This window comes from Pipra filicauda, unplaced genomic scaffold (assembly GCF_003945595.2).
Source record: "Pipra filicauda isolate LSUMZ 115617 unplaced genomic scaffold, ASM394559v2 scaffold21_size4447388_pilon, whole genome shotgun sequence".
Lineage (NCBI taxonomy): Eukaryota > Metazoa > Chordata > Aves > Passeriformes > Pipridae > Pipra > Pipra filicauda.
In genome coordinates, this window is record NW_024104332.1 from 3,095,339 (window position 1) to 3,122,022 (window position 26,684).

The window sequence follows — 26,684 nt, forward strand, 5'->3', positions numbered from 1 at the left end:
TGAGGCCCTGGCACAGGTTGCCCAGAGAAGCTGTGGCTGCCCCATCCCTGGAAGTGTCCAAGGCCAGGTTGGACGGGGCTTGGAGCAACCTGGGCTAGTGGAAGGTGTCCCTGCCCATGGCAGGGGGTTGGAATGAGATGAGCTTTATGGCCCCTTCCAACCCAAACCCTTCTGGGATTCTGTGATACAGATGTCTTGAATACCCAAGCATCCAACGTGGTGCTAAACACACATGTAAGCAAATATGTCAAGCCCAAAAGGACACTTGTTGATGAGTGTCATCTGCTTGCACACTTGTTTTGGGCTCTCAGGAATGGAACATCATCACCACCATCACCCTTCCAGAGAGCCCAGGGCAAATCAACACGGCTGATGGGCAGCAGTATAGAGAGACTGGGCACCCAGCTGAAAAAGGCACAAACTCTTGAATACAATCAGTTCTAAAAACAGACTGCTAGGGAAGAAAGGGAAAAGAGAAGGGGAAAAGAGAAGGGGAAGAGAGAAAGAAGGGGAAGAGAGAAGGGAAAGAGAGGAGGGAAAGAGAGGAGGGAAAGAGAGAAGGGGAAAAGAAAGGGAAAAGAAGGGGGAAAAGAAGAGAAAAAAAAAAAAAGAAAAATGTTTGAAGACTGCCAGCTCCATTCACCCTCATTTCCTTAACAAGGCTCATGAGAACCAACAGCCTAGAAATAACGTGGAGATGCTCTCAATGTTAACTTCCTTCTGGAAAAGGTTTAGCAGCCAAGGAAGGAATAACTAAAGCTCATGTGTCATGATTCCAGAGCTCGACAGCTTTTTCCAGAGTCTGCCAGGAGACACTGACCAGCAGTCAGGTCACATCTGCGCCAGCCTTGGTCCATGTTTTGCGATTGCACAACTTGTGGAGTCAGAAGACTCTTGATATGGCAAACACCAATTTTCTTGATGCATTTGAATGGATTGCAACTGAGAAACTTACTGTATTTTTCAGGAACACAATTTTTCTCAGAGGCTATGAACATGTCTGGTCAGGCACTGATTTTCAGACTAGGCCTTTTTGTTGCAGGACCCAAAACTGGGTTCAAGTCCATGCTCTGACAGCACAACAACCATACACTAAATCTGCATTTAATTGTGCTAGTACTTACTGAATACAGAAAGCTGAACTTTAAGGTAAATACACGAAACAGAAAGCAAATAATTATGGGGGGTTTTTAGTCACTCTGGTTTTAGAAATGGAAAATTAAACCACAAAAGTCTTAAATTATTACTAACCTCCCTGCAGCCTTGTGGGCAGATCGCTGCAGGGTCAAGGCACTGAGTCCCCATGCCACTGTTTTATCCATGACCTCACTGCACAATTATGGATACTGCTTCCCAGCTGCAAGTTTTATGCTCTCATTTCTGTAATCCATATATTTTCTGCTCTACCTTACACCGTGAAGTGCTGGACAAGAGAACATGGCTGGCAGCTGACAAACTACCAGGCAATGGTAAAATCACACTGAATGACATGGTGATGGAATATCCTGGGGAAACAAGCTGTTCTAAATAGGGATGGACCTGATCCACAAAGAGAATATATGCTTCAGGTCCCTTCCAACCCAAACTATTCTATGATTTCATGCTTCAGAGAGGCTTCAAATCTGCCAGAAAGGCTTGCCACCCAGAAAATAAACAACATAATTCACCTTTTCTCAGGAAAAAAAAAAAAGTGAGTGTGATGAGTGGTAACTGATGGAGTCTTTCCCAAAGCTGGGAACTGAAACTGCCAGGTGTTTCTGGGAAGAAACTAATATCTGCCAATACCTCTGACAAAAGGCTACCTAACAGCAGCTGGGTAGGATGCTGGCATACAGGGTGGATACATTTGCTTTTTTCCAAAAGGATGCTTTTTTTCACATAACAAGCAAAGCAGTGGAAACTGTAGCATTGGTAGACAAATGAGAACACGGTGAGTCCCTCTGGGATGATGGAAGCTGGTGCAGCAGAACGGGATGGGGCTGCAGCCTGGAACTAAGCTGCTGGCAAGGAAACCTAAAACCACTTGGATGAACACAGAACCAAACACTGTGGAGGGCTGATAAAAAGGACTAGACAGAACTCAAGTGAGACAAAATGACCACTGGAGATGCAAACGATCCAGAGGAACTGGAGGGGAGGAGGGGGGGGAGGAAATCACTGCCAAAACCCAGGTAGGTATATTAAAGATTTTTTATTTCAATTTGATACTCAAATTGTGTGACAACAGCTGGGTGGTGAGGAATAAACACTGTTAAATGCCTATAGATGTAGTCACTGAAGTCACTTCGGTCTTTTATAAGAATACTTACCCAATAAATTAGAAGAATTATCCTTCTGTCCCAGAAGGATTGACATAGTTAAGAGCATGAAAGAGATGGGAACAAGGCTGGCGATGAACAGACCAGTGCAGTGCTGGGAACAAAATTTACTGGCCAAAAAAGGATGTCCTTGCTGTCCCCATCTGAAAACCAAGGACTTGAAGCTGTTTCCAAAATCCCAGGCCTGGGGAAGGATCTTTCACATCTCACTCTGACTCTAATGCCTTTCATGTAAATAAATATTAATCAGAACAGAAACTGAACTCGTGTCTCACCTTCCCCACGAATGCCCTAACATCTCATACAGAGTTTCTCTATCCCTGCTCCTGCATTAAATCATTATTCAAAGTTGGATAATTCAAAAAAGGAAAGACCTAAAATATCTGACAGTTGGCTCGGCAAGGCATGTGAGCTCCAAGATATTTTGGGTGCATTGTCCTTTTCTCTGATGAAGTTACAGTGAATCCACTCCTTTTCTACACGCACAGACTGGTTTTGGCAATACACAACTTGCAGCAGTGTTGTACCAGAATCACCCTGACCATCCATATTTGAAGATATCCTTAAGCTGATGAAGTCCAGGTCCACCTGGAGCTGGAGGAAGACCATGGCAGGTCATGGAGACCATCCATGCTGAATGCTGGTGATGACTTGCATGGTGGAATCAAAGGCAGCAGGAGAAGGGAACTGCCTGGGCTGAGAGCACACAGCTCTCCCCAGGGAACTGACCCAAGACTTCTGTGCTCTCCTTGGATCTCCAGGGATCCTTCTCAAGCAGAAATGTTCTCCCTCATGTTGTTTTTTTTTCCTTACCTTCACAGTTTAGGGCTTATGTGAACTTTCCACAGCAGGTAAAATCAAGGTCAGCCAGGTCCTCCACTCTAACAAAGACCAGCACACTCAATTCAGAGAAGATAGAAACATATCTACGCTAATAAAACAGGGTAATTGTTTTATAATGCTCCAAACTTTCCTGTATTGATTTAAAGAAAATTCTGCCTGGCTGTAGAGTCTCTCACTGCTTATGCTGATACATCTTTTACATTTCTTCCAATTCCACAGCAACTATTAAAAGGATTAAAAAAGCACTTCAAGTACCAGTAGCCCTTGCAGTAATGGTTCTCACTCCATTTCTCCCGCTTAACGTTTTCTTTCAATGTTTGTCCACAACAATATAAAGGATAAAATGAATAAATGCAGTTAGGTGAACGATTAAAAATACTCTCTCTAGTGGAGTTTTTTTCAAATTTATCTCATCTGCAGCTACACTGCTTACTTGTGTAGCTCAGCTTGCTTTCCCTCACAACAGTCTGTATTTAACTCTGTATTTAAGCCTCAATATTTACAATTCCAATTCCCACCTCTCTGCACAACCTGACTAATCAGCTATCTTTTTAAGCAAGCAGTTTGAGGAAATCTGGGAAATAGTATTAGGAAAACCTCCATATAAGCTTTCTAACAGAGGCCATCAGTGGCCTAAAGAGGTGATAGCTCCACCAGTAGGCTCCCATCATCTGATGGAAAACACTCCCCTGCGTGATGCCAGCAGCCTGGACTGGCTGGGGAATTACCACTACCAATATGTTCTTTTCTCAGTTTTTTTCCAAAGCATTTGGTGCTGGTCTGAGTCTTTTAGGGACAGCACTATCCCACCTTTGACAGAGGTGTGAGACCCTTCCCAGCCTTCCTTGGGGAGCAGGGAGTGTCTAAGGAAAAAGAAACAAAGGAGAGAAAGCAAGTGGTCTCTGGGAGACTTCTCTCAGGATGATAAAGACATCAAAAATGAAGAAATAAGGAATTCTGAGGGAGCATCCACTGCTCCTGAGATGTCCATGGACATCCTTGTCCCATCTCTTGAGATGTCCAAGGCGATGCTCAACAGCAGGATCAGCTCTGTGAGTGGAGATAGTCTCAGCCAGCACCAGCATCTCCTGCAAACCTCACACTTCCCAGTGCTGGGCCTGATGGCAGGGATGTGGCAGAGGGGACGGGACGTGTGAGAAGGAGCTTTTGCCTGGCCCAGTATGGCTCTTGCTGTGGTTGAGTGCTCAACAATAATCTTTGTCCCAGAAACCAGATTTCGCTGTCTTCTCCAGTTCTCATCAACTGCTAAGTCTGCAAACAAGCCATGCACTTAAACTTCTTAATGGTACTAATCTAAGAATGCTGAAATAACCAGTTTTCTTCTGTGGAAAAGAATGAAACTTGGAGGAAACATTTTAGAGCCCTTGGTATATCCTGTGGCTCCTTGCATTGAGGAGTGGGAGGTAATGTGAGGGTGGTTGTTGAGGGGGGGGGATTCTTCCCCTCTACTCTGCTCTTGTGAGACACCCCCTCATTGCTGCATCCAGTTCTGGGGCCCCCAACAAAAAAACAGACAGGTACCTATTGGATTGAGTCCAGAGGAGGCCATGGAGATGCTCCAAGAGCTGGAACCCCTCTGCTCTGGAGACGGACTAAGGGAGCCAGAGTTGTTCAGCCTGGAGAAGGCTCCAGCAAGACCTTAGAGCCCCTTCCGGTGCCTAAAGGGGCTCTGAGAGAGCTGGAAAGGGACTTTGGACAAGGGCATGGAGTGACAGGACAGGAGGGAAGGGCTTCCCACTGACAGAGGTGGGGTTAGATGGGATAGTGGGAAGAAATCCTTCCCTGTGAGGGTGGGGAGTGAGGCCCTGGCACAGGTTGCCCAGAGAAGCTGTGGCTGCCCCATCCCTGGAAGTGTCCAAGGCCAGGCTGGATGGGGCTTGGAGCAACCTGGGCTAGTGGAAGGTGTCCCTGCCCTTCCAACCCAAGCCATTCTGTGATTCTATGATTTTATGATCAATTCACAGAGCAGAGCTAACCATAAAAATATTTTCCTTGCTTTGAAGAGGCAAGTCTCTCTAATTGCAAGTCTGACAACCTCTTCAATCCTAACACACCCACTGCCAAGGTGATAAATGACGAGTGCTGATTTTTTCAGTGGGGCATTTTTACCCACTGTGAGGCACATGTTGAGTGTCTTACTGACTTTAACTCACTTTCCCAGCACAGAATTGTTCCTCACTGCAGTGAATCTTGCTTTGTCCCTCACAAAAAGTCAGGCTGGGAGCAAGCAGACAAGCTTAAATTAAAATCACAGCATCAGCACCTCAGTAACTCCCTGTACAGATTATACCTACTGTAAGATTATACCTACTCCCATGCCATAACCTGGTTTTTGATTGCAACTGCCCTTGTGTACCATTTGATACCTTGTATTTCTGCATTTAATTTCCCTTGGGGCCCCTGCAGTTACCAGGAGGTCTGGTGGGATCACAGATGTGCATTTCAGCCATACCCCTGACCGCCCCTGTCACAGGGATCATCTTTCCTCTTGACACTTCTCACTTCATCCACTTTTCTCACCACAAACGAACACCTCAACTTACAAGCAGGTTTGGAACCTGCCACCCAGGCAGTCAGTTCCAACACCTTCATCAGCACAACCACACTGTACTTCTATTATTTCCCCTAAGCATTTGGTATTTGAATTTTTCCTCCCTTGCATGTTTCTAGTTTCCATTTTTCCAACCCAATCAACGTTTTTTATTTGGTCCATGGCCTACAACAAATCGTATCCTCATTCACATCATTCCTGTACTCTCTAACTTCCCCCACTTTAGGAGTATCTCTGAATTTAACACTCTTTTACACAGTAAAAGAGTCTAAAAACAACTCACAGACTTTAAAAAAAATGAATAAATAAGGCAGGACTTGAAAACACCACAAATGCTTAAATAATCAAATACATACCAGATGAAAATCACTAATATGTAGCAGACCTGATATAATTCCAGTAACTCAGTGGCTAATTATAATTAAAATCAAAGCAATACAACATAGTGAAGTGCAGAACGGATGATATCTTGACAACAAGCTGATCAAAAGCCCCTGAATGAAAAAATGAAATCAGTTCTACATTAGGCAGCACCCATGTAGATCTTCCCCATCTCACCGCGGGTTTTTTCACACTTCCCTATTCCAGTTTTCACCACTTTACTGATTCGAGAACTAATAACACATAAATTACTGGCAGGGAAATTTTTTTGGTGTCCGGAGTCAAATCCACTTTTAAAAGTGGAGCAGAGAATGCAGTCTGAAATTACTGAATCTACTGAAGAAATTTTAATACACAAAATACCATGACCCTGGATTCGAAAATGAAGGAAACATTAGTAACACAATAATTGTTCAACAGTGAAAAGAAAGCATATAGGAAGTTCTAAAATATGCATATTGTCCATTCATTTTGAGAAAACAACATAAAATACTTATACTCTTAGAATCATAACAAAATCTAAAACAATGTTTTTGAAAAGGTCAAGGCCTTAAAATTCTCATAATAAACAGAAAGTTTAAAAAAAGTCACAGGCAAATATTTGAATTTAGACAGGTATATATCATTAAAAAGATCCAAGAGATGCAGTAGAAAGCAGTCCAACAATCATTATCATGGTTTGACTGGGGAGAAACACAAGCAAGGAAACATGGGAGAATTATTCTTCATTAGAAAAATAAAAATTACTCCATTCTATCTATTTTAAATTTTTGGTCTATGCCTGGTATGGTTGATATTTTCCCTAGTTCATTAATTATTTGATTTAAATTCTTTCTCATGCAAGATTTACTTGCCTAAGTAACTTCCATGTGCATATTAATTAATTTGCTTAGAGCACAACCCTTCAGATGACAGCTATTGAACCACACATCGTGGATACCTGCACTCTGATTGTGTTTAGACCCTGGAAATCAGTGGCAACTGCATCAGTCTCACTTAATCTGACCTTGACTTCCATCACTCAGCTCTGTTCACACCAACAATTTCTGTTTGCAGGAGAGAAAAATTTTCTTCTCTGCTAAGAACTGTTGTATCAAATCATAATTTTACTTAAAGCAGTAATTCTGACTTGAGCTTGAATTAAGTCTTGCTGCCTGAGATGAGCAAGATGCGATTCAACCTTTCCTCAGCATAAACCATAATCCAAGCTGGCACTGCACTGGGGCTGGGGTTCTCTTACATGACATGATCAAGGCTGAAAACATCATCAACAAAGCCTCCTCTCTGTGCAAGAGAATACAAAGAGCTCATGAAATTGTCAGAAGCCATAAGTGGATAAATCACCTAATACATATATACAGACACATATATATATATGCACACACAGCTTTACAGAAGCAGAATAAACAGCTGAAATGCTGTTAGAGCTGACTCAGTATGCACGACTTGGCTCCTCTGGTCATCACCCAAAAGCTACCAACAACACCCAGAGGATTTCTCACCTGTGGCAAGTGCAACTGGAGCCCCTCGCTGGGAATAGGCTGCCGAGATGGAGTCTGGTCCAGCTGCATGTTAAACAAGGATGCCAGGGCCAACTGAGCCGCCCGAGCTTTTGCCAGCTTCTTGTTTCTTCCCGAGCCCTCAAAAGTCTGACCATCCACCGCCACAGCCATGACAAAGTTTTTGGCGTGGCTCTCTCCGCTCTCCGAGAGAAACTCGTACTTCAGCCCCGGCCGCAGCTCATTGAGGATCATGACGGGGTTCTTGCCACTGGCAGTGGGGTAGGGTGATGGCGGGGGCAGAGGCGACTGGGAAAGGCTGCTGGCCACAGCGGACGACGGCAAACCGTATTCCCCACCAGAGCTAAAGGAGCCGTCCCCGTTGGAGCCGAGGTAAAAGGAAGCATCGGAAGGGACCGGCGTTTCAAACCCGTTGAAAAGGGTGTCGGGGAAGTCCGCCTGGTCGGACGTGAAGTCCGTGTTGACCGACAGAGTCCTTCCCATTGCCAGGTGGGCTTCCGAGGCGTTTGGGAACTGGACAAAAGACCGTAGAGCCTTCTCGGCAGCGTGAAGCTTGGCTTTCTTTTTCGTTGGGCCAGATCCCTCAAACACCTGCCCATTGACTTCCACTGCCATCACGAACATGGGGGCATGGACTGGCCCCGTCTGGGAGAGGAGTTTGTACTGTAAACCAGGTTTGATCTCATTAAGTTGCATCAGGGCGTTCTTTGGAAGAACAGGGCCGGGCATTTTCTTCCTCTTCTTGGGGCGAAATTTGGAATGGCCATTGTTGCCCTCCTCCAAAGGTCTCTTCCTGCTGCTGCTGCTGCCACCGTTGGAGAGCTGTGTCCCCTCCCCGGCTCCTGTCCCACCGCTGTCTTTGGGGGGAACGTTGTCCACGTTGCGGTTTTCTTTAATGTCGGTGCTGCTCGAACCTGCGGTGCCCAGAAAGAGTAACTTACAATGCCTTCGGTGCAGGATCTTGTAAATGCAAAATTTATAGATTCCTTTATCTCTCTTTGTAACTGGTTAAGTGATGTGTGCTCACAGGTTAAATATTTTTGCAATACAACCATAGATAATAATAATAACGTAATACAATCTCAATGATTCAAGAAATAACACACTCAGTGATCTTCAAGCTACACATTTGATACAGTCACATAGCAAAAACCCACAACAGCTCTGGTTTTTTCATTTAAATTATGCTGGAACAAAACTTTTACTTATAAATTACATTTAGCCTGAAAAATGCCTTAAATCAGAAATATAAGTTATGGTAGAATATACCCATAAAACAAACAACTACCATTAATAAAATAAAAATGGATGCTTAAGACCAGAACTCGGAGACAGGTATTTAATTCTATTTTATTCTTATTTTAGTCATGTTACTTTTTTGCCTCAGTGATTTTTAGTTGCTCAAATTGAAAAATTACATAAATAAAACCTGAGCAATGAAAAATTAGGTAGCTCTTTGGTAGGTACCATGACTGAAGAGTGTTTAAATGCTTTTGTTTCTCTTTAGCTATTCCGTATTTTCCTAATTCAATTCTTTTTTTATGCCTTTCCTAAATATTCATTTCACCTCACCCCAATTTTACTCAGGAACTACAGCTGCCTGCTGCCTACAGTTGCCTGCTGTGCCACCATGACTACAAGACTACTTTATATATTTCCAGTAGACAGCCTTCTATTAAAAAAAAAACCAACTTATATTTGTCATTTACAAGCACAATCCCTTGCCAAAAATACTGCTGTCACAGAACTACAAACCCAAAAATCATTATAAAGATCCTCTCTTAAGGCTATGAGGAATAGAAGTGGGACAAAAGCTGCACATTTACAGTGATGATATTTTAATGGGGTGGGAGAAAGTCAATAACAACATAATGGTTTATTTTCAAAGTAGAAAGTTGGGGTAATGATATGTCAGAGCTATATTTAAAGAACTAAATTTGCTGTAACTTCAAAAGACCTCATTTTTACGCTGATAAAAAAACTAAAGAAATTGATTATTTGTGCTTTCTATTGGCATGTGTGAATGAAAAGGCAAATTTAGTAGGTCAAGTATTTCTAACTCTTCTGTTCCAAAACTTCAAAATATCTATATTACATCTACATTGATGCAAGGTGATAAATTTTAACTGAAATGAGAGCAAACCAAGGTGGGAGCTCTCGGAGCGACAAATTTCAGTGACGCTTTCAGTCTTCCCTAAGAATCCCCTACCATGCACACATCACTTCGCCCAGGTTACAAAGCTGATGGAATGGTTATTAAATTTTCATTTATAACATCCTCCAGCAAAAGCTTGATAGGTTACTCCTTTCGGTGCTCGAAGAGAAAGAAAAGAAGAAAAAAAAAAAAATCAAAGGAAAGAGCCAAAACAGGAACACATTTTGTTAAATCACGGCAGCACGGAGAATTGTACAGTACTGAACATGCAATTAATTCAATTAAATTTGGTCAAGAATTGAAACACTGAGTATTCTGAAGCCTTTCATTGCTAGAAATCTGCTACGTTTAATCAAGTATCTCTTGTTCAGCCACAAACATATTGCCTCAGAACGTGGGCCATGGTGTCAAAACTGTCAATACACATTGTTCATGCATATATTCTGTATATAAATACATATTTATGGTAGAGGAATCTAAGGACAAATAGAGGGAATTTTTAAATCTTTCCTTACAGTGAGTTTCTTACCTGAAGCTGTAATCTCCAAAAATTACATCTCATCAAAAACATCGTTTCTGGAACACTGCCCTTAAAGGTGGCACCAGGAATTTGTTATCAACCAACCAACATGACTTTTAGGCTGAACATAAATCACTGAGTTGACACTAATTAATGGTCTCTGGTTTTATCTTTCTTTTTATATGAAGACAACTACCAATGCCTGTGGAAACCACAGAAGGAAAACAGAAGTTGAACAGGCTCCAGTTGAACGCTAAAAAAAGAATTTTTGCATGTAAGCACGGCAGTTGGAGGAACTCCTTAATCCATCTCACAATCCAGGTAGGAGAAATGATGCCCTGACAGAGAAGGGGGACTTGTAGGGAGCAGGAAATAAGCTTGCAGGCTTACCTCGTCTGATAAGAGAAAAGGGAAGAAACTAGTCCTTGACTGAGAGCTACTGGGTTTGTTAGCTTTGGAGAGCCTGGGGGGTGGGAGACATTAGGAGAGAAAGCAAGCGGGGAGCTGGCACCCCGAGTTAAACCAAGAAACCAGGAAAGAGGCAATTTTCTACACTGTGGAGTTGATCCAAATCCAAGCAGGCGATGGAAAGAAAACAATTCCTGCGCAAACCAAAAGGACCTGTGTTTGTTTCAACCCACAGAGTCACTCGACTGCAAGAGAAAGGAACTCCTTCTCAGAGCAAGGGTGAAGATGTGCTTTCAGTCCTTTTCTTTAGCCTGTCCTGCCCAGCAGTGGTGAGGGCCTCTAATTGCCTTAGGGCTCGAGAAGATCTGACAGATTAGTCAAAATGTAGCCTGTTCGAGTCAAAGAAATCATCTCTAATCTTGTCCATATTCAGACATGGAGTAACTCCTCCAGCCCAGCCTCTCCCTGCTGCCCAGAAACAGTCTTCCCTTTTCCAGGCCCCTCGCCTTCCAGGCTCATCCTCTCCTTGTCCAGCTCCCCATCTGTGACAGGGCCACCAGCAGACCCCAGGAGAGAGTATCATTCCAAGACATACCAAGGACACAGTGGCCCTTCCCCAGAGCAGCCTTGAAACTCTGGGCTGTCCAAGAGAGCATGGCAGGGAGCCATCCGGCAAAATGCCTAATTTGCTTTTAAAGACCCCACAAACTCTTGGTATCCACAATGTCCTGCCAAAGCACTTTACAACTTCATTAGACGTTGCACGAAAACATCTCCCATTGCTTGCTTTGAACCTCCACTGCTAGTCTTAAAGCATCTATTGTTTTTTATTGGCTATTTTTTTTAATTTGATGATTTTAATATTAAACACTCCCTGCTGTGTACACTTTTACAGAGATCTCTAGCATTTCAACCTTCTCATCCCTCCTCTACGCCATAGGGCTCTAGCTGTCCCTTGTCCTGAGGTCATGACAGATGTGAATCACCACTCCTTGAACGTTCTAGGATAATTTTAAAGTCTGGCAGTCTCATTTGGAGACCGGTGATAAGTTTTGTGCTGCCAGCATCACTGCTAAAATAGGATGGGAAAATGGGAACTGTAAATGTTAAAACACTGTTAGAAAGTATAAAGCAAAAGAGAGAGCTGGCAGGAGTAAAAAAAAAAAATCTGAATTATAAAACACTCTTCTACATTCAGGAATGGATGTTCTTTATTATTCTACTTCCTTTTTGATTAAACTTTTGTGGAGGTTGACAAGTGACCATATATTAACATTGTCTTGCCTCAGGAAGGTTGCATAGTCTTGTGGATCTTCTAACAGACCCAAAAATCAAGAGGTTTACAAACAGCCTAACCCTAGGTTTTCCGTGTTCTTTTTGCCTATGCATTTTCCAGTCTTTAAATAAGTGTTCAAGGAATGAATGCTTTAGAGAGCCCTTTGAGGACCATCATGTCTGCTGTGTATTTAATGCTTTAAAGCAGCATTAGTACACTTGATGATTGAGATCCTGTTTTTCTAAACATTTATACAACCCATGATTTAAAAGTTGGACATTTTTCGTGAGGTTGGCATATTTTCTGGTCACTAAAATTAGTTGGTAGCTTCAACTGTAGATTTGACTGATGTCTGTGGAAGTTGCCTTGGTTCAAATCACAGTTGACAGTATCACACACCAGCAACTTCAGTGGGAGGAAAGTCCTTGCCCCCCAGATCTTGTTTGAGAACTTTCAAACCCAAGGACACTCAAAGCAGAAAAAAGTCACAGGAAATTTTCATGCCAGTAAAGAATGAGATCTCTCCGAGTGCATTGGTTCATTTTTGGGTTTATTCCCTGTAATTAAAAAGTGCCTCCAATTAAGATGTTTTATCCATTGGGGAACTTCCATTACCTGCTTGCTGAGAGACAGCACTCTCCTTGCTCTGTCTGATCTGGAGCACAATTAATTAAATTTAGATGACTCTTAGTTGAACTGAAAGATGATGATTGTAGCTACTCTCATTTAGTGGCCTGGGGACATTCTAAATAAATATCTTTTTTTCATTAAAAAACAGCATGCTCTCTTCTGAGCATCTTTTTGAAAAAGGAGGAAAAATTATCAAAGAGAAAGGTCAGGACAGCTACATGCTGGTGTCCCAAGTGTTCAGAGTGCTGTAGAAGTAACAGCCATGCAAAGCAACAGAAAACAAATAAAAATATTCCAAATAACCATATCTTTCCCCAAATCTCCTGTAACATCTTGGCTATAGCCAATGGATAAACGAGGAAGACCTTAAAAGCTGAAGATGGAAACACTGTGTTTTCTCAGAGATGTTAATTTAGCAACATCGCTGTCTTACGTTTCAGCTGAACCAAAACAATTTTAATTCTGGCTTCTGCAAAGGAATCCCAGTAACAAAGACTGCATATGCCCACCTTCCTTTCCTTTAAGAAACTTTTCCCCAAATGCAGTTACATAAAACAATAAAAAAATTAATAGGCAACTTCTGATATGCCACCACAATTTTAAGAGATACAAAAATAAAGAGAGATAAAAAGTTAAAAAAGCATATGTCTTCACACAAATTAAAGTGAAGAACTTAAGAATTTAAACTTTGATTTCTCCCCCTCAAGTGTGATGATTTAACACTTCAAATTCATAATGTTTGTGTGGGCACACGGGCAAAGGAAGGTCATCTTGCACTTTCTATTAACTGGGCTCAGCCAAGGGGACACAGTGATCCGACATCTTAAAACATGCTTCTGGGACACAACTGACGTTATACAAATGCATTCCATGGAAAATTTTAACAACTCAATGGAGCCAGGCTCCTGAAATGATAAAAAATTCCATGAGTGGTTTCCTGTATTGACACACTAACACGCAAAAAAACCCAGGAGCAGACAAAAATGTAGTCTTTTGCTCAGGGACAGAATGCCCCTGTAAAGACATGATATATTCCTCCAGTTCAGGAAGGCACCTTTTATTCATGCTCAGTTACACTCCTTATTGAAAAAAGGGATGTTTTATCAAAAAAATTATCTTATGTGAATTACCCAATTACACTTTACTTTTCTGAAGTCCTCCTCAGGGAGACCACTTTTAGAAATAGCTAAAGCTTCCATTTGAAGTAATTTCTTTTATACCAAGGAAAAGAAAATGTTAGCAAGCATATTCCAGTTGAGTTTGCTATTTCACTCTAAGGAGAAAAGATGCATTCTAGTTCAGACAATATTTTTTGCTTTGTTTTGGTTTTTTTGGGGGTGGAGAATGTTTGTTTGGGGTTTGTTTGACCCATCTTCTTTAGCTTGCACTAAAATTTTTCTGTAACTCCTCCAGACTGAATTACAACTCTGCTACTCCTACATTGCTGGGTTTGTTACCTTTGCCAGATGCACCCTTTAGCCACTGTCACTTAGGGGAAAAATAAGCACATTTGTTATTACACCATATGCAATCATTTACAGTCAGGCACAGCACAGCAGCAACAGAACAATTCTCTGCTTCACAAAAAAAAAAAAAAGACAGTTGAAAGGCAAATAACAGTGCAAATATTCTGTAATGTTTTAATGAGAATGCTTTTCTCACAGGTTATCAGTTCTTCATTACAGCCCAGAGTTAGCAGTCTCACAGCACTTTGCTGCACCAAGATCATCACTATATTTGACTATTTTTGTCCTTTAAAGGCACTTTAATAATTCAGTAGCTCAGGGTTGGGACAATCAGCATCTAATAAGAATAATCACCCTATGTGAGACCCGCAGGGAGCTCTTCCAACTCCTCCTTTGCCTTTTCCTCTCTCCATTTCTGCTTTCTCTCCTTTATTTTATACTCTTCAACTCCATTCCCTTAATCTCACGCCTCACGTCTTACTGGTACTTAACCCTTAGCATGGGCACTACTGGTACCTCCCTCCTTCACTGCTGGTTCAGAACAGGGAAATATGTTGTTTGATTAGTCAGTTGTTATAAGAAAAATATAAGGTGTGAGGTATAATACAGAAGGTATAAGTAGATTAGCATATTTAAAACACTTCTAATGCAAAAGCTCCAGCTCACTCTTCTATATTGTATTTTAAAGAATTTTCATTTCTGCATCCCAAGTTCCTTTGCAGTCATCCCCGTGCTTGTGAGAAAAAGTCACCTTCAGAAACTATTAGAGAGTTTATTACTACGTAAATAAACACATCTTACTCATGTTTTCTTCATCGTCTACATCCATTGTGAAATATTTTTGCTGGTTTCTTGGCTGGCGGAGACTGCTTCTGTCTGGAAAACAGGGAGAGAGATATTTAAGCTTTAAGATACCAGCTTACAAGGCAAAGCACTAAATGTCCTTTAAAAGCAGAAGCCTGGGCCCTGGCTTTGCATTGGGATGTTTGCTTAAATCCTGATCCGAGATCCCTCCCAAAACTGAGATGGTCATCAATGACTGAAAGATACAGCCCCACATCAGGCCAGAGTGGGTAATGGAACTCTCTCTCCTACATATGGACTTTCCAATTAACTGAAACAAAAGATGATATTGCATAAAGGTTACCTGGAATTGGGGAAATAGATTTTATTCACCACAGGAACTTCCATTTCAAGAGAGACTGATCTAAAGGTGGATATAAGCACCTCACACCAAAATATGTACATACCTAGCATTTGGTTTGAAAGAAGGCAACACTTCTATCCTAATCAAAAGCAGTCATTTAAGAGTGATGGGTTTTATGGTTTGTTTTTTTTTTTTATTATGCTAGCTCAGTTTTTCCTGAAAAGTACAATAATATCAAGTACATAATATCTGTTGCTTTCTAGCTAATTGTTCCAACCTCATAATGCCATGAGCGACCCCAAAAATCACCCAGTGAGTAAATCTTTTAACAAAAGATCCCTTATAACAAGGAAAAAGTAGTGGAGCATTAATGGGCTTCACATTCTTACACTGGAGTGGATCAAATCACAGAAATTGGTCTTGTACTTGTCAGTCTGTTGAATTTTGTGCATCTGCCTCACTGCTTTTCTGAAGCATCAACTAAGCATTGTGCTTTCTCCATTCTGCATTGCAATTTATTTTTTTATCATAATGCATTCATTTTCTGCTGATTCATTACCACAACTAAATATTTGGAAAGTACCTGAAGGGAGCAAAGCACAATATAAATGCAAAATCGTTCTGTGATAATCTAGTTTCATGTAACATCTGCAAACTTTGATTCCTTTTGCTGACGATCAGATCAAACGAAGATTGAAGCCCTACTTTTAAATGCTTCTTTGAGTCAAAGTCATCAAGAAGAAGAACCATATAAATAAAACACGGTTGCTTGACAAGGCTGACACAATAAAATCCACACTAATTTTATGTAGCCAAATGCCTGCTCTGTAACAATGAATTTATTCCATTTTTCTTCCCAGCTCTGGTGGGAAAATCTAGCTTTCATTCTGCTAGACATTAAACTGCAGTCAGTTTAGCTAATAACAAAAGGCAGAACTTTGTGCTGATGTTGTTCTTCACACACAGATTGCACACTATAGTAATCCTTAACATGTAATTACCAAGTTGTCCTAGTTAGGACAGCTGAGATCAGTTCATCACGGTATGGGTGTAACCCAAAACTGTGTATTCCATAGCCTTCCATGCCATTTCCCAGAAACTGTTGTCAATAGACTATTCGCACCCTCTGCTCATAGAGCCTGACTCCTCAGGCTATAAACTAGGTGTTAATAGGCCTGTGAGATAGGAGGATGCTCTTGTCCTCACACCCTTTGTGGAACTCCCCGCCCTGAGGGAAGTACTGAGCATTCCTGCCTGGCTGGAGGATATATAATCTTGGAGTCTTGGAACATTTTTAACCACTCGTGGGATCCAGAGGAAGACTGCAGCTCATCGCTCTCAACCAGACTTAGACCACCCTCAACTGGACTCCAATCACCACTTTTGACCAGACTGCAACAGCTCTCCCACCAGCAGGTTCTTCCCCTCTCCCTTTACTTTGGACTCAAGCGGGGCCCAAGGAACACCACGTTGTTCATGCCCCAGGGTACTGGGTTATACATTTGGGTTTTGTGGGTTAAGACCAATTGTTGGTTTGTATGATTGTACTTACTGTATTATTTTAGTAAATTGTTATTCTGACTTATAATCTCTCCTTTGAGTTGAGTTCATTTCCCCTGCTGGTTAATTCTAAACCAGCACACAAGTCCAAAAAGAAATCAGACAGTCCACCCCTACTCACCATTTCAGTAGACAATTCATGCAAAGCATACAGAAGCATGCTGCAAATCCAGAGTACAGCTCTAAATGCCAAACATAATGAATTGTATTGTTCTGATTTGTTCTAACTTGGTTTTAGCTTTGGTAACATAAGAAGAAAAACATAATCCCCATAAAAACTTCCATGCAAGAATGAAAGATATGTAGGGATGCAGAAACAAGTAATACACTAATCAGACTACACTAACACACTAAAAACAATACCACTAATAATAAATACCAATAATACTACCAATAATAAATAATACTACTAATAGATAACCCTATTACAAAAAAAAATATCAGAAACTGAGAAATTAAGAATGACATTAAAAAATACATATAGATGTGTAAGTCTGCAACTTTAACATCCATGCTAAGTATTGTAATTCAGTAATTTAAAACAATGAAATCTGTTTATCATCAGCTTAAACCCTCAACAATCTTCACAGGTTACTTTTCACAGCAAGAGCCAAACAGCCATTAGTGAAAATGTAAAATGCCATTAGCAATTATTACAATAATTAATGCCACACTTCTGATGGTAGAATGAGAACTAAATATATCTCTATGTTTGTCGTCACACCACACAGTTTCACAAACAAAGCCTATATAAGCAGATATCCTGAATTTACCACCATCGCAAATGTGTATCATCATCCCAGTGCGGGGCCTGAAGGGAACATGAATCCTCTTCACTCCCCAGGCCTGTCTGCAGAAGATGTCCACTCGAGTAACTAAGAGGAATCTCCCCAAAGAGGGAGGGGAGGTGCTGAGAAAAGACACAAAACCACATTTCTGAGCACAGTGAAGCTGTTCAGATGCTCCACTAGCCAGGCAGCATCAACTCAACAAATTGCAAAACTCTGACAATTAAGAAAAGGGCAGTAAAACTCCTCGCTGATTTTGGCACCAGCAGAGCAGAACTGCAATGGGTGCAGAACTGAAATTCTTGATCTACATGTACTACTTCCCCTGAGGCTCCCAGGATCGCCTAAAACAATTCACAGAATTTACAGAACTCTTTCTGTGTTTTTAATTCAAAGACTATGCACAAAATGACTATGTAAACTTCAGCTTATTCATCAAACCTTTAGGTAAACTCTGGGTTTCACAGTGCCAAACTTTCTTCCATGCCTCTGCCACCATTCACCTTGTGCACTACAACTTCACTGGTGTGTAACAAAACACAGAATCATCCTAGAACCCTAGAGTGGTTTGGGTTGGAAGGGTCCTTAAAGCTCATCTCATTTCACCCCCTGCCATGGGCAGGGACACCTTCCAGGTTGCTCCAAGCCCTCCCCAACCTGCCCTGGGACACTTCCAGGGATGGGACATCGATAGTTTCTCTGGGCAACCTGTGCCAGGGCCTCGCCACCCTCACAGGGAAGAACTTCCATGCAGCATCTAACCTAAATCTCTTCTCTTTGAGCTTAAAGCTGTTCCCCCCCGTTCCCATTTCTGTTTTCCTGTTCGTCCTCTAAGCTAAAACACTCTTGATGACCTGAGAAGGATGCAGAACTTCCCAGAACATTTCATCCCATCTGCAGGCTACACAGCCACAGTCCTGACTACCTCACCTCAGGCTGGCAGAGTCCCTGTCTCATGACAGCAAACTGTATGAATACTCAAACTGTATGAATGCTGTGGATGCCCCAACCCTGGCAGTGTTCAAGGAGATTTTTTCCACAAAAAAGGACTCTGAGCCCAGGCTGCTAACTACAGAAAAAGTAGCCTCTTGCCAAGGCATGATTGATTACTTCTGAAAGTCATTAATGATTCACTTATCATTTCCCATTGAAGAAGGAAAAGCATTTCCAACTTCTCTGACCTTCCAAACCTTTAATAAAGCAGCAAAACTGCATTAATAAATACATTTGCTGAAAATAACCCATTTAGCGACAGATATCCAGAAACCTCTCAGGTCCTGCAGACACAAAGCCTCCACACTGAGGTCGGGTAATGGTCAGTGGCACAGGACTTCACTGAAGCTGGTATGACAGCAGGTATGACAAACCCTCAAGTTTTGTTGCTAAAATCCTGCTCTGGGATAAGGGACACAACTACAGTAACATTCTCCGAGAGTACTGGAAAAACTTTTATTTCAGAAAAAAACCCGTAAGAGTAAAGGAAGAAGGTTAACTGCTGCTCAGAGATTAACAGAACTTTCAAGAAGAGCAATGAAGAATAACTGATGTAAATATTAACTGATTCGGGTCAGTGCATTGACAGCACATTCTGTGTGGAGGAAGCCTCTCCATGGCTGCAGGAACTGTTTTCTCTCAGGTATACTGCTAAAATAAATTGAGGTTTTGACTGTACTATGCTACTGTAGTAAGTATAGGGCATTTAACATGGAGTAACAAACCTCCATCCAGCTGTTACCTAAATTCACTTGCTGAAGCCAAGGGATTCTGCACAACAGCACACCCTGCAATATTTAGACTACAAACATCTTTCCTTTTCTAGATGCATTACAAGCCAGCCACTTCAAACAGGAAAACAACATCTAAATATATGCTAATTTAAGTAGAGCCAGGAAAAAGTCCACTTTTAATTCTCTTCCGGTTTTGAAGTCTTTAATTCCTATAGAGTATTTCTAAAGATAGGAAGAACATCAGAAGTACTTAAAAATGTACCAGCTAACACAACAGTATTTACCTTTATTTCTCCAAGAGACTGCTTGAAATATTTTTAAGTAAATGTTGGCAATAGCAAGTACACCCCACATGAGGACATAGAGAGAGATAACCTACATTTCTTTTGTTCGGATATTCCAGGTATTCACTGCATACAAAAAAAGAGTTGTCAAATATCTTAAAAACAAGCTTGGTTTATCCTCATCATTGAGGGAAAACCTAAATTTACCTTGAAAGGGAAATTTAGCAGCTAACAATGTTTTACACACAGAAAATGGCATATATGCAAAAAAACCCATAACTTGAGAGATGACACAGAACTATTGGATGACAGCATATGCTAGAAACCTGCAGTTTTAGAGAAGTTTCCTATTTGTTAAAAAAGTCCTCTCCTTCCAAACTTTGAAAGCCAAGTGAAATAAAATGCTGGGAAACATTGAAGGATCTTGCTCAAAATATTTCCGACAAATCGAATTTCTCATGAACCCAAACCACAAACACTGAAGTTGCACTTTGCAGTGAAGGTTCAAGCCTCACCTGAAAACTACATTTACACCACCACTACAACCCCTCCTTCGACTGCTTTGTCCCAACCACGCAGCAATTAAAACAATACCTTTCCTCTCCGATCGTTTTGTCCTTCTCCGTTTCCAGCGCGGTCGGGTCGGGCTACAGAAGGTCCCCATGCTGAGAACCACGGCTTGAGGGAATGCCATGCACCCACCTACTCCCCACCAGCCCCCTGGCCCCCTCCCAAAGTGGCAGCAAGGTATTCCCAAAAGGAGGGTTATCCCTGTGCTCTCTTTTCCCACGTCCTCAAAGCCTGGAGTGCACCGATGCACAGTCCAGTGAACAAGGATGAAGGCAGGATGCAGCTCACCCCTACCCACTGCAAGAGGCACATGTGACAATTAACTCTTCGCCACGCAGAAGGGGCAAGGAAGGACAGTTCTCTTAGAATGGCTGTATCAAAGATACCATCACTGCTGGGCATGGAAAGGCAGAAATAATTTTATTTTGTTATCAAAATTGGTGGGCAACTCTTCATTCTTAAAGCTCAGAAACAAGGAGAGACATAAGCAAGGAAATATTTATATGTCCTAGTGCATAAACCCAAGATGCCTTAGGCATCCTTTATAACTGTTTCTCATGTTCACATTTCATGCACTGCCTCAAAAATGCACAAAATATATTTGAGAATAGCAGGAATGCATAAATACCCCAATCTGAAATATGTTTTAGTCACAGATTTTACATGCAAGGGTTTGTACATCAGGTCTGACCAAGAGCCTTCCCAATGTCAACATAAACTGTGGCATTTTCCAGCCTTTTCATAAACTAAAAAGCAACATGTGACATCATGGGATGATGTGGTATTATTCTGTTTCCCCCATCTGAGCAACCAACCAAACACACGTTCATCCTGTGGATCCTATGGATCATCAGCACAGCCTGGGGGTTGCAGCTATCCTTTAATCCTGCCTTCAGATTAAACCTCACAGGGCAAAAAAAGCACGCTCCAGCAGGGAATGCTCGCAGGTGCAAGCTCCACAGGTTTCTTCAGTGATGAGATTTCTCTGACCAGTCACCTTCAGCTGCAGTCAGACCTTTATTTTTCAGTACATCAGGCCTTGGCTCTTTGGAACACAGCACACCACTGAATCTGGATGAACTCAGGTAGATGACTTACATGCACCATCATATTTTGACAACTATCCAGGTTGACCTTTTTTGAAAAACATTGCCACTGGCATCTTAAATCAGCAGTATTTCACTAGCCAAAAGCAACATGCTCGAGGTCACCACTGGGATTGAGTTGAAATGCTAGCAAGGAGCTCCACCCTATGATAATCGTTCTTCAGATCCCAGGTACCAGCTTTTTCATCTCCAGTCTGCTATGGAAAGCAGAGATGGAGTCAACTTGTTGACTTAAATCATTTTTGTCTGAAGCCTAAGCACCAAAGGCTTCAAACTTCCCCACTTCAGAGGACCTGAAGTTCTACTTCAGCATCGATGTTAATGGACACTACTTCTCTGAGGATGAAGAAATAGCAACAGGATGTTTTGAGCTCAGCTGACACAATTTAAAAAGGAGAACTTGCCATGGAGGAACAAGCCATCAATGCCATAGCCATGCTACCACGTGTTGACCACTAAGATGCCCAGGAGGAAATGAGTCCCATCTAAAAGCAACTCACCAAACTAGCGCTGTGCCTAATTTAGCACGCTCTTCTGCACACTAATTAACAGTTTCAGCCCAAGTTTCACATCTCAATCCCCAATAAGCTGTGTATGACAGAGCAAGGACGTGGAGGGTGAGGTATCTATGTCTACATGGCTTTGAAGGAACAGCAACATTGATACACAGAGAGAAAAGGAAAAATCACCCCTTAGGGGGATGAGAAATCATTTTGCTCCTCTGAGAAAACAGCACACTTTGTTAAATGCAAAAAACAGCCTGTGAAACCACTGAGCTCTTTACCATAACTCTTCGAGCCACTGAAACTTTCACCACATTGTTCTCACAACATTCCAGAAAGATACACATAACAACACATATTTCTCCTTCCTTTTCAGAGAAGAGTTGTTGCATTAGGTATTTGAAGTTAAAAAGTTATTTTGGTTTTAATAATTAATTTATCTGCCCTAACCTGTCAGAGATTTTGTTCACAGAACTTGGTGTAAAGACTGAAAAGAGTCACCCCCAAAGCTCTTCTCCCCAAAAGCAGCTCCTACTCTACCTCTGCTCCCCAAGGCAAAGTGACTCTGGGGTATAAGACTCAGGAAGAAGACTTGAGACAATCTCAGCTTCAAGGTTGACAGCTTTTAAGAAAGAAAAAGGTCTCTAAAATCTGACTGACTAAGGAATGTACACAGTGCACTTGGGAGAGAAACTTAGTGACCAACTACATTCACTTGCAGGTGGAACAGCTTTAGGAAAGAAAAAACATCATAGAGTCAAATCACAGACCAGTGGTTTGGGTTGGAAAGGACCTTAAAAAAAAGTTCATCTTGTTCCAACCTCCTGCCATGGGCAGGGACACTTTCTACTAGACCAAGCCCTGTCCAAACTGGCCTTGAACACTTCCAGGGATGAGGCACTGACAGTTTCTCTGGGCAACCTGTGCCAGGGCCTCACCACCCTCACAGGGAAGAATTTCTTCCTAATTTCTAATCTAAATCTCTCCTCTTACAGTTTAAAACTATTTTCCCTTGTTCTATCACTATCTGCCTGTGTCAAAAGTCACTCTCCCTCTTTTTCATAAGCCCCCTTTCAGAACTGGAAGGTTGCAATGAGGTCTCCTCAAAGCCTTCTCTTCTCCAGACTGAACAACCCTGTAATAAGCAATCTGTAATGTGTATGAAATTAAAAATCCAGTACCCTTAAATGTGTTATAAGCTCTGCATGATTAGACAAAAGCAAGTTGAAAGCCAAGTGCAAGGAGGTAAATGCTGCACACCAGAACAAAACTTCAGTGTTAACATACATGCTGAAAGCAGTAAATCCCGTAACATCTTGTATTTCACAGATTTGACACGCACTGAGGCGTAAGGAGAAACTGGACTGCCTACTCTCCAAAGAAAAAGCAGCTCTCAGATGGAATTTGGGACCCACACATCTTGAATACTCCCATTTCTCCTGCATCACTGAACCAGGAACACAGAGACACTGCACAACTGGAGCGTACTCCATACAAACCCCTGAGGAAAACTAATCCAGGCAAGATCAGAAACAACACAGCAAGACTGAGAAAACTTCAGCATCTTCTCAGTTCTCCCCTCCATCACCTAGTTCAGTGGAACAAAGCCAGCCTAGGTCTCCATGGATTTATGGCTTGTGATAGATGGGGTGTTGTCATGAAGGATTTATGAGCCCAACCTGGAGACTCTGTAGCTGTGGCACCTCTAGTCCCTTCCCATCCAGGTTCCCTGGAAGCAGGAGGCTCGAGGCCATGGTGCAGCCTCTATTTTATATATATAAAAAAAAAAAATATATATATATATATCTCACATACCATATTTTTTAATATATCACATGAAAATCTCTATGCACCAAAACCATCCTTGAAAATCCCATTTTCTTACAGATTTGGCCCCTACTATCAGCTTACTTTAGAAATTCTTCAAAGAAATAGTCACACTGTATTTGGTAAGCACTTTTAGTGACCTTTTTTATTTTTTTGCCCCCACAAGCAAGTTGTGTATTTTTCGAACACGAGAAAAGCATTATTACAGGCCAACGGCAGTTTTCCTTCTAGTTTAGTGTACTTCAGCAGGAATGAATATAAATTAGCAGCAACTGCTAGAATTAGTAGAGGCTAACTACAGCCTGAGAACAGCAAATCCCAGATCACAGAGCTGCTGGCTGCACATCAGGAACCCTGAGAGCTCTGATATACCTCAGCTTGGAGTTTACTCCTCATGTGATTAAATCCACTCCAACAGCACCATCTGCTGTTACATAAATAATTGAGGTTGCATCTATTACTCCCTCGACCAAGGAAGTCAAGAGCCCCACTCCAAATTAGAAATAACCTAGGATGTTTGCAGGTTTATTCCACAATAAACTATTTTGGAACATATATTTATTATCAAGTTTTGTATCCTTTGTCTATATCCTTCTTACTGGTTTACTTTGAGGACTGAGCATCTAATTTTTAATGTATTTTATTTCTGAAGGACTCCTCACATACTTGTGACCGTCAGAAATGTGTTTAAGATGTGTTTCCAAGGCAAAAATGGTCACTATTCAGAGAGAAAAACTGAGCAGCCTAGATCTCCCAGTAAGTCACATCAGTATTTCCAATATAATTTAAAAGACACTCGATGCAGCTACTCAGTGCTGCGAAGAGAAGTAACAGCTAATTGGAGGAAAAATCTAAAATAGTCTTAAAGGAGGTTAAAAGAGACTCAAGAATCTTGAAGCTGTTTCATAAAAAGATTTAAAAAACCCAAAACAGTCACGTGGGTAGGGTGATGTTTGGTACTAAGAGATAGACTTATAAATGGGACCTATTTCCTCCTTTCCCACCAAAATCAGTTATTAAGCTTTGCTCAAACACCTGGCAAACTCTCCTACATGCCAGCTTTGATTATTTACTTTATTAATACGGATTGGATGCAAATTTGTAGCCAGAAGAGTAATGAAGTTTTTGTAATATCAACTTGATATTGTTAGATATTTCTAACCAATAATCTCTCTGTTTTCAAACTGTGCTGATCCAACAGCTTTGAAGGGATTTAGAGTACAAACATAAAAGTTTCGCATAAAACAATCAATTGTTAAAAAACCATTTAAAATATATTAAGATGAAGTCTCTCCTCCTCTAAGTTATGACCTAAATGCATCAATCAGGAAACAGAGTATCCTGCTGTATGTTTGCAAAATATGGTGTGCTTACCTTTTTAACTATTGGAGACACATGCTGATTCTGCAACCTGCATAAAGAGAAAACACAAGTTAGTTGTTTGGTTCTTTGCAAATTTAAGCACACCACAAATGGCAACTCCTGACTTTAAAAGGGACAACTTTCTGATTCTTGAAAAGTAAACAGTCCACACTGAATATACAGAGTCTCAGAGCCCAGTCCTTTGTGATCCCAGCAAAGGGCAAGGGACAGACCATTCTGGACATTCCTGGTTGGGAAAAAAAAATTTAAAAAAAAAAAAAAGATTGTAGATACTTATTATGAAGCTCGGAAACACCACTGAGGTACAAGAAGCTATTTAGCTGAACCCAATCTGCAATCTCTGCACCTTCTAGGAGAAAGGGTCAGCAAAAATGTGGCAAATAATAGCTTAAAACTGAAATCAACTTATTTTTCTGAAGGACTCCCCACATACCTGTGATTGTCAGAAATGTGTTTAAGATGTGTTTCCAAGGCAAAAATGGTCACTATTCAGAGAGGAAAAACTGAGCAGCCTAGATCTCCCAGTAAGTCACATCAGTATTTCCAACATCATTTAAAAGATACTCGATGTAGCTACCCAGTGCTGCCAAGGGAAGTAACAGCTAATTGGAGGAAAAATCTTAAACAGTTTTAAAGGAGGTTCTTATCTTTCTAAGTTATCACAGCCAATTTATCCAGCACGCAAATCCAGAGTTGTCATCTTGTTAAATATTTTAAATTTAGATCTTCAGTTTCATTTGTAGGGGTTGATTTCAATCCACACCAACAGCACCTCATACAACAATCCCCTTTCCAAATACCAGTTTCTTGATCCCACTGCCATCAGTCAGCATTCTCTGCAAAACTGGAAAATCCCTCAACTACCAGCAGTGGGGTGGAAGAGAAGTGGCAGATTTAGGGTAAGACTCCCATCCTTTCCTGCCCATGGGGTTGGACCTGGATGATCTTTAAGGTCTCTTCCAACCAAACCATTCAGTGATTCCATGATTCTAAGAAGGATACAGGACAACAGGGAGGAGAAATGCTACGAGAAATTTTATTTCCATGAATAGGCACAGCTGTTGGATCGGGAGCAGGCAGCTTTAATTTTATAGATAACCTCCTAGTTCTAAGAAAACATCGACAGGACCTTATCAGTGTGAAGATACACTGTTCTGAAACGGTTCAGCAAGTCACACAAATTCTCAGCCGTCACACTGCCCACAAGAGGGTGCTGGCACCCTACAGAAACCTTCCCTGAATCGAAGCCACACAGAGCACAGCTACGGACAACACGGATGGATGTGCATCTCGGATCTTAAACTGCTTCGGTCAGGGAGGGATCTGACACAATATTTAAAGTCCATATACTCGAATATTGCACTAATTCAATTTCAGCTTCTCCCCCCCCCCAAAGACATTTCAATTTCTCAACATTTCATGGTGGCTTTTTCCAAGAAAAATAAAAAATAAATACCAATACCACACTGGTCTTAGCATGAAGCAGAAAAAATGCCCAGAAAACTCAAAGTGGGGTCCACAAAGTCCCAACCTACCATTCCCATACCCACAATTCTTCCAAACCCTTGGAATATGAGCTATAAATTAGATGTTATGTGAAAACCACGTATTTGTGGCAACATCCACCAAAACCATATTTTGTTTTAAAAATAAGGTTTTGATAATCCTCTTTCTACATGAGTTTTTAACTAAGTTTTCAT

General features: G+C 41.4%; 1 protein-coding gene across 3 annotated transcripts in view; it reads right to left on the bottom strand.

The window, feature by feature from the left end:
• The window catches only part of ADARB1 (adenosine deaminase RNA specific B1), a 67,778-nt gene that overhangs the window by 21,997 nt on the left and 19,097 nt on the right, over positions 1–26,684 (bottom strand). For all 3 annotated transcript variants that reach the window (XM_027752012.2, XM_039381362.1, XM_027752014.2), the window contains exons 2-4: positions 24,976–25,012; positions 14,891–14,965; positions 7,617–8,548 (exon numbers count right to left, since the gene is read on the bottom strand). In XM_027752012.2, the coding sequence (XP_027607813.1) occupies positions 7,617–8,548; positions 14,891–14,918 (960 nt within the window). In that variant the 5' untranslated portion in view covers positions 14,919–14,965; positions 24,976–25,012. The remainder of the gene's footprint in view (positions 1–7,616; positions 8,549–14,890; positions 14,966–24,975; positions 25,013–26,684) is intronic.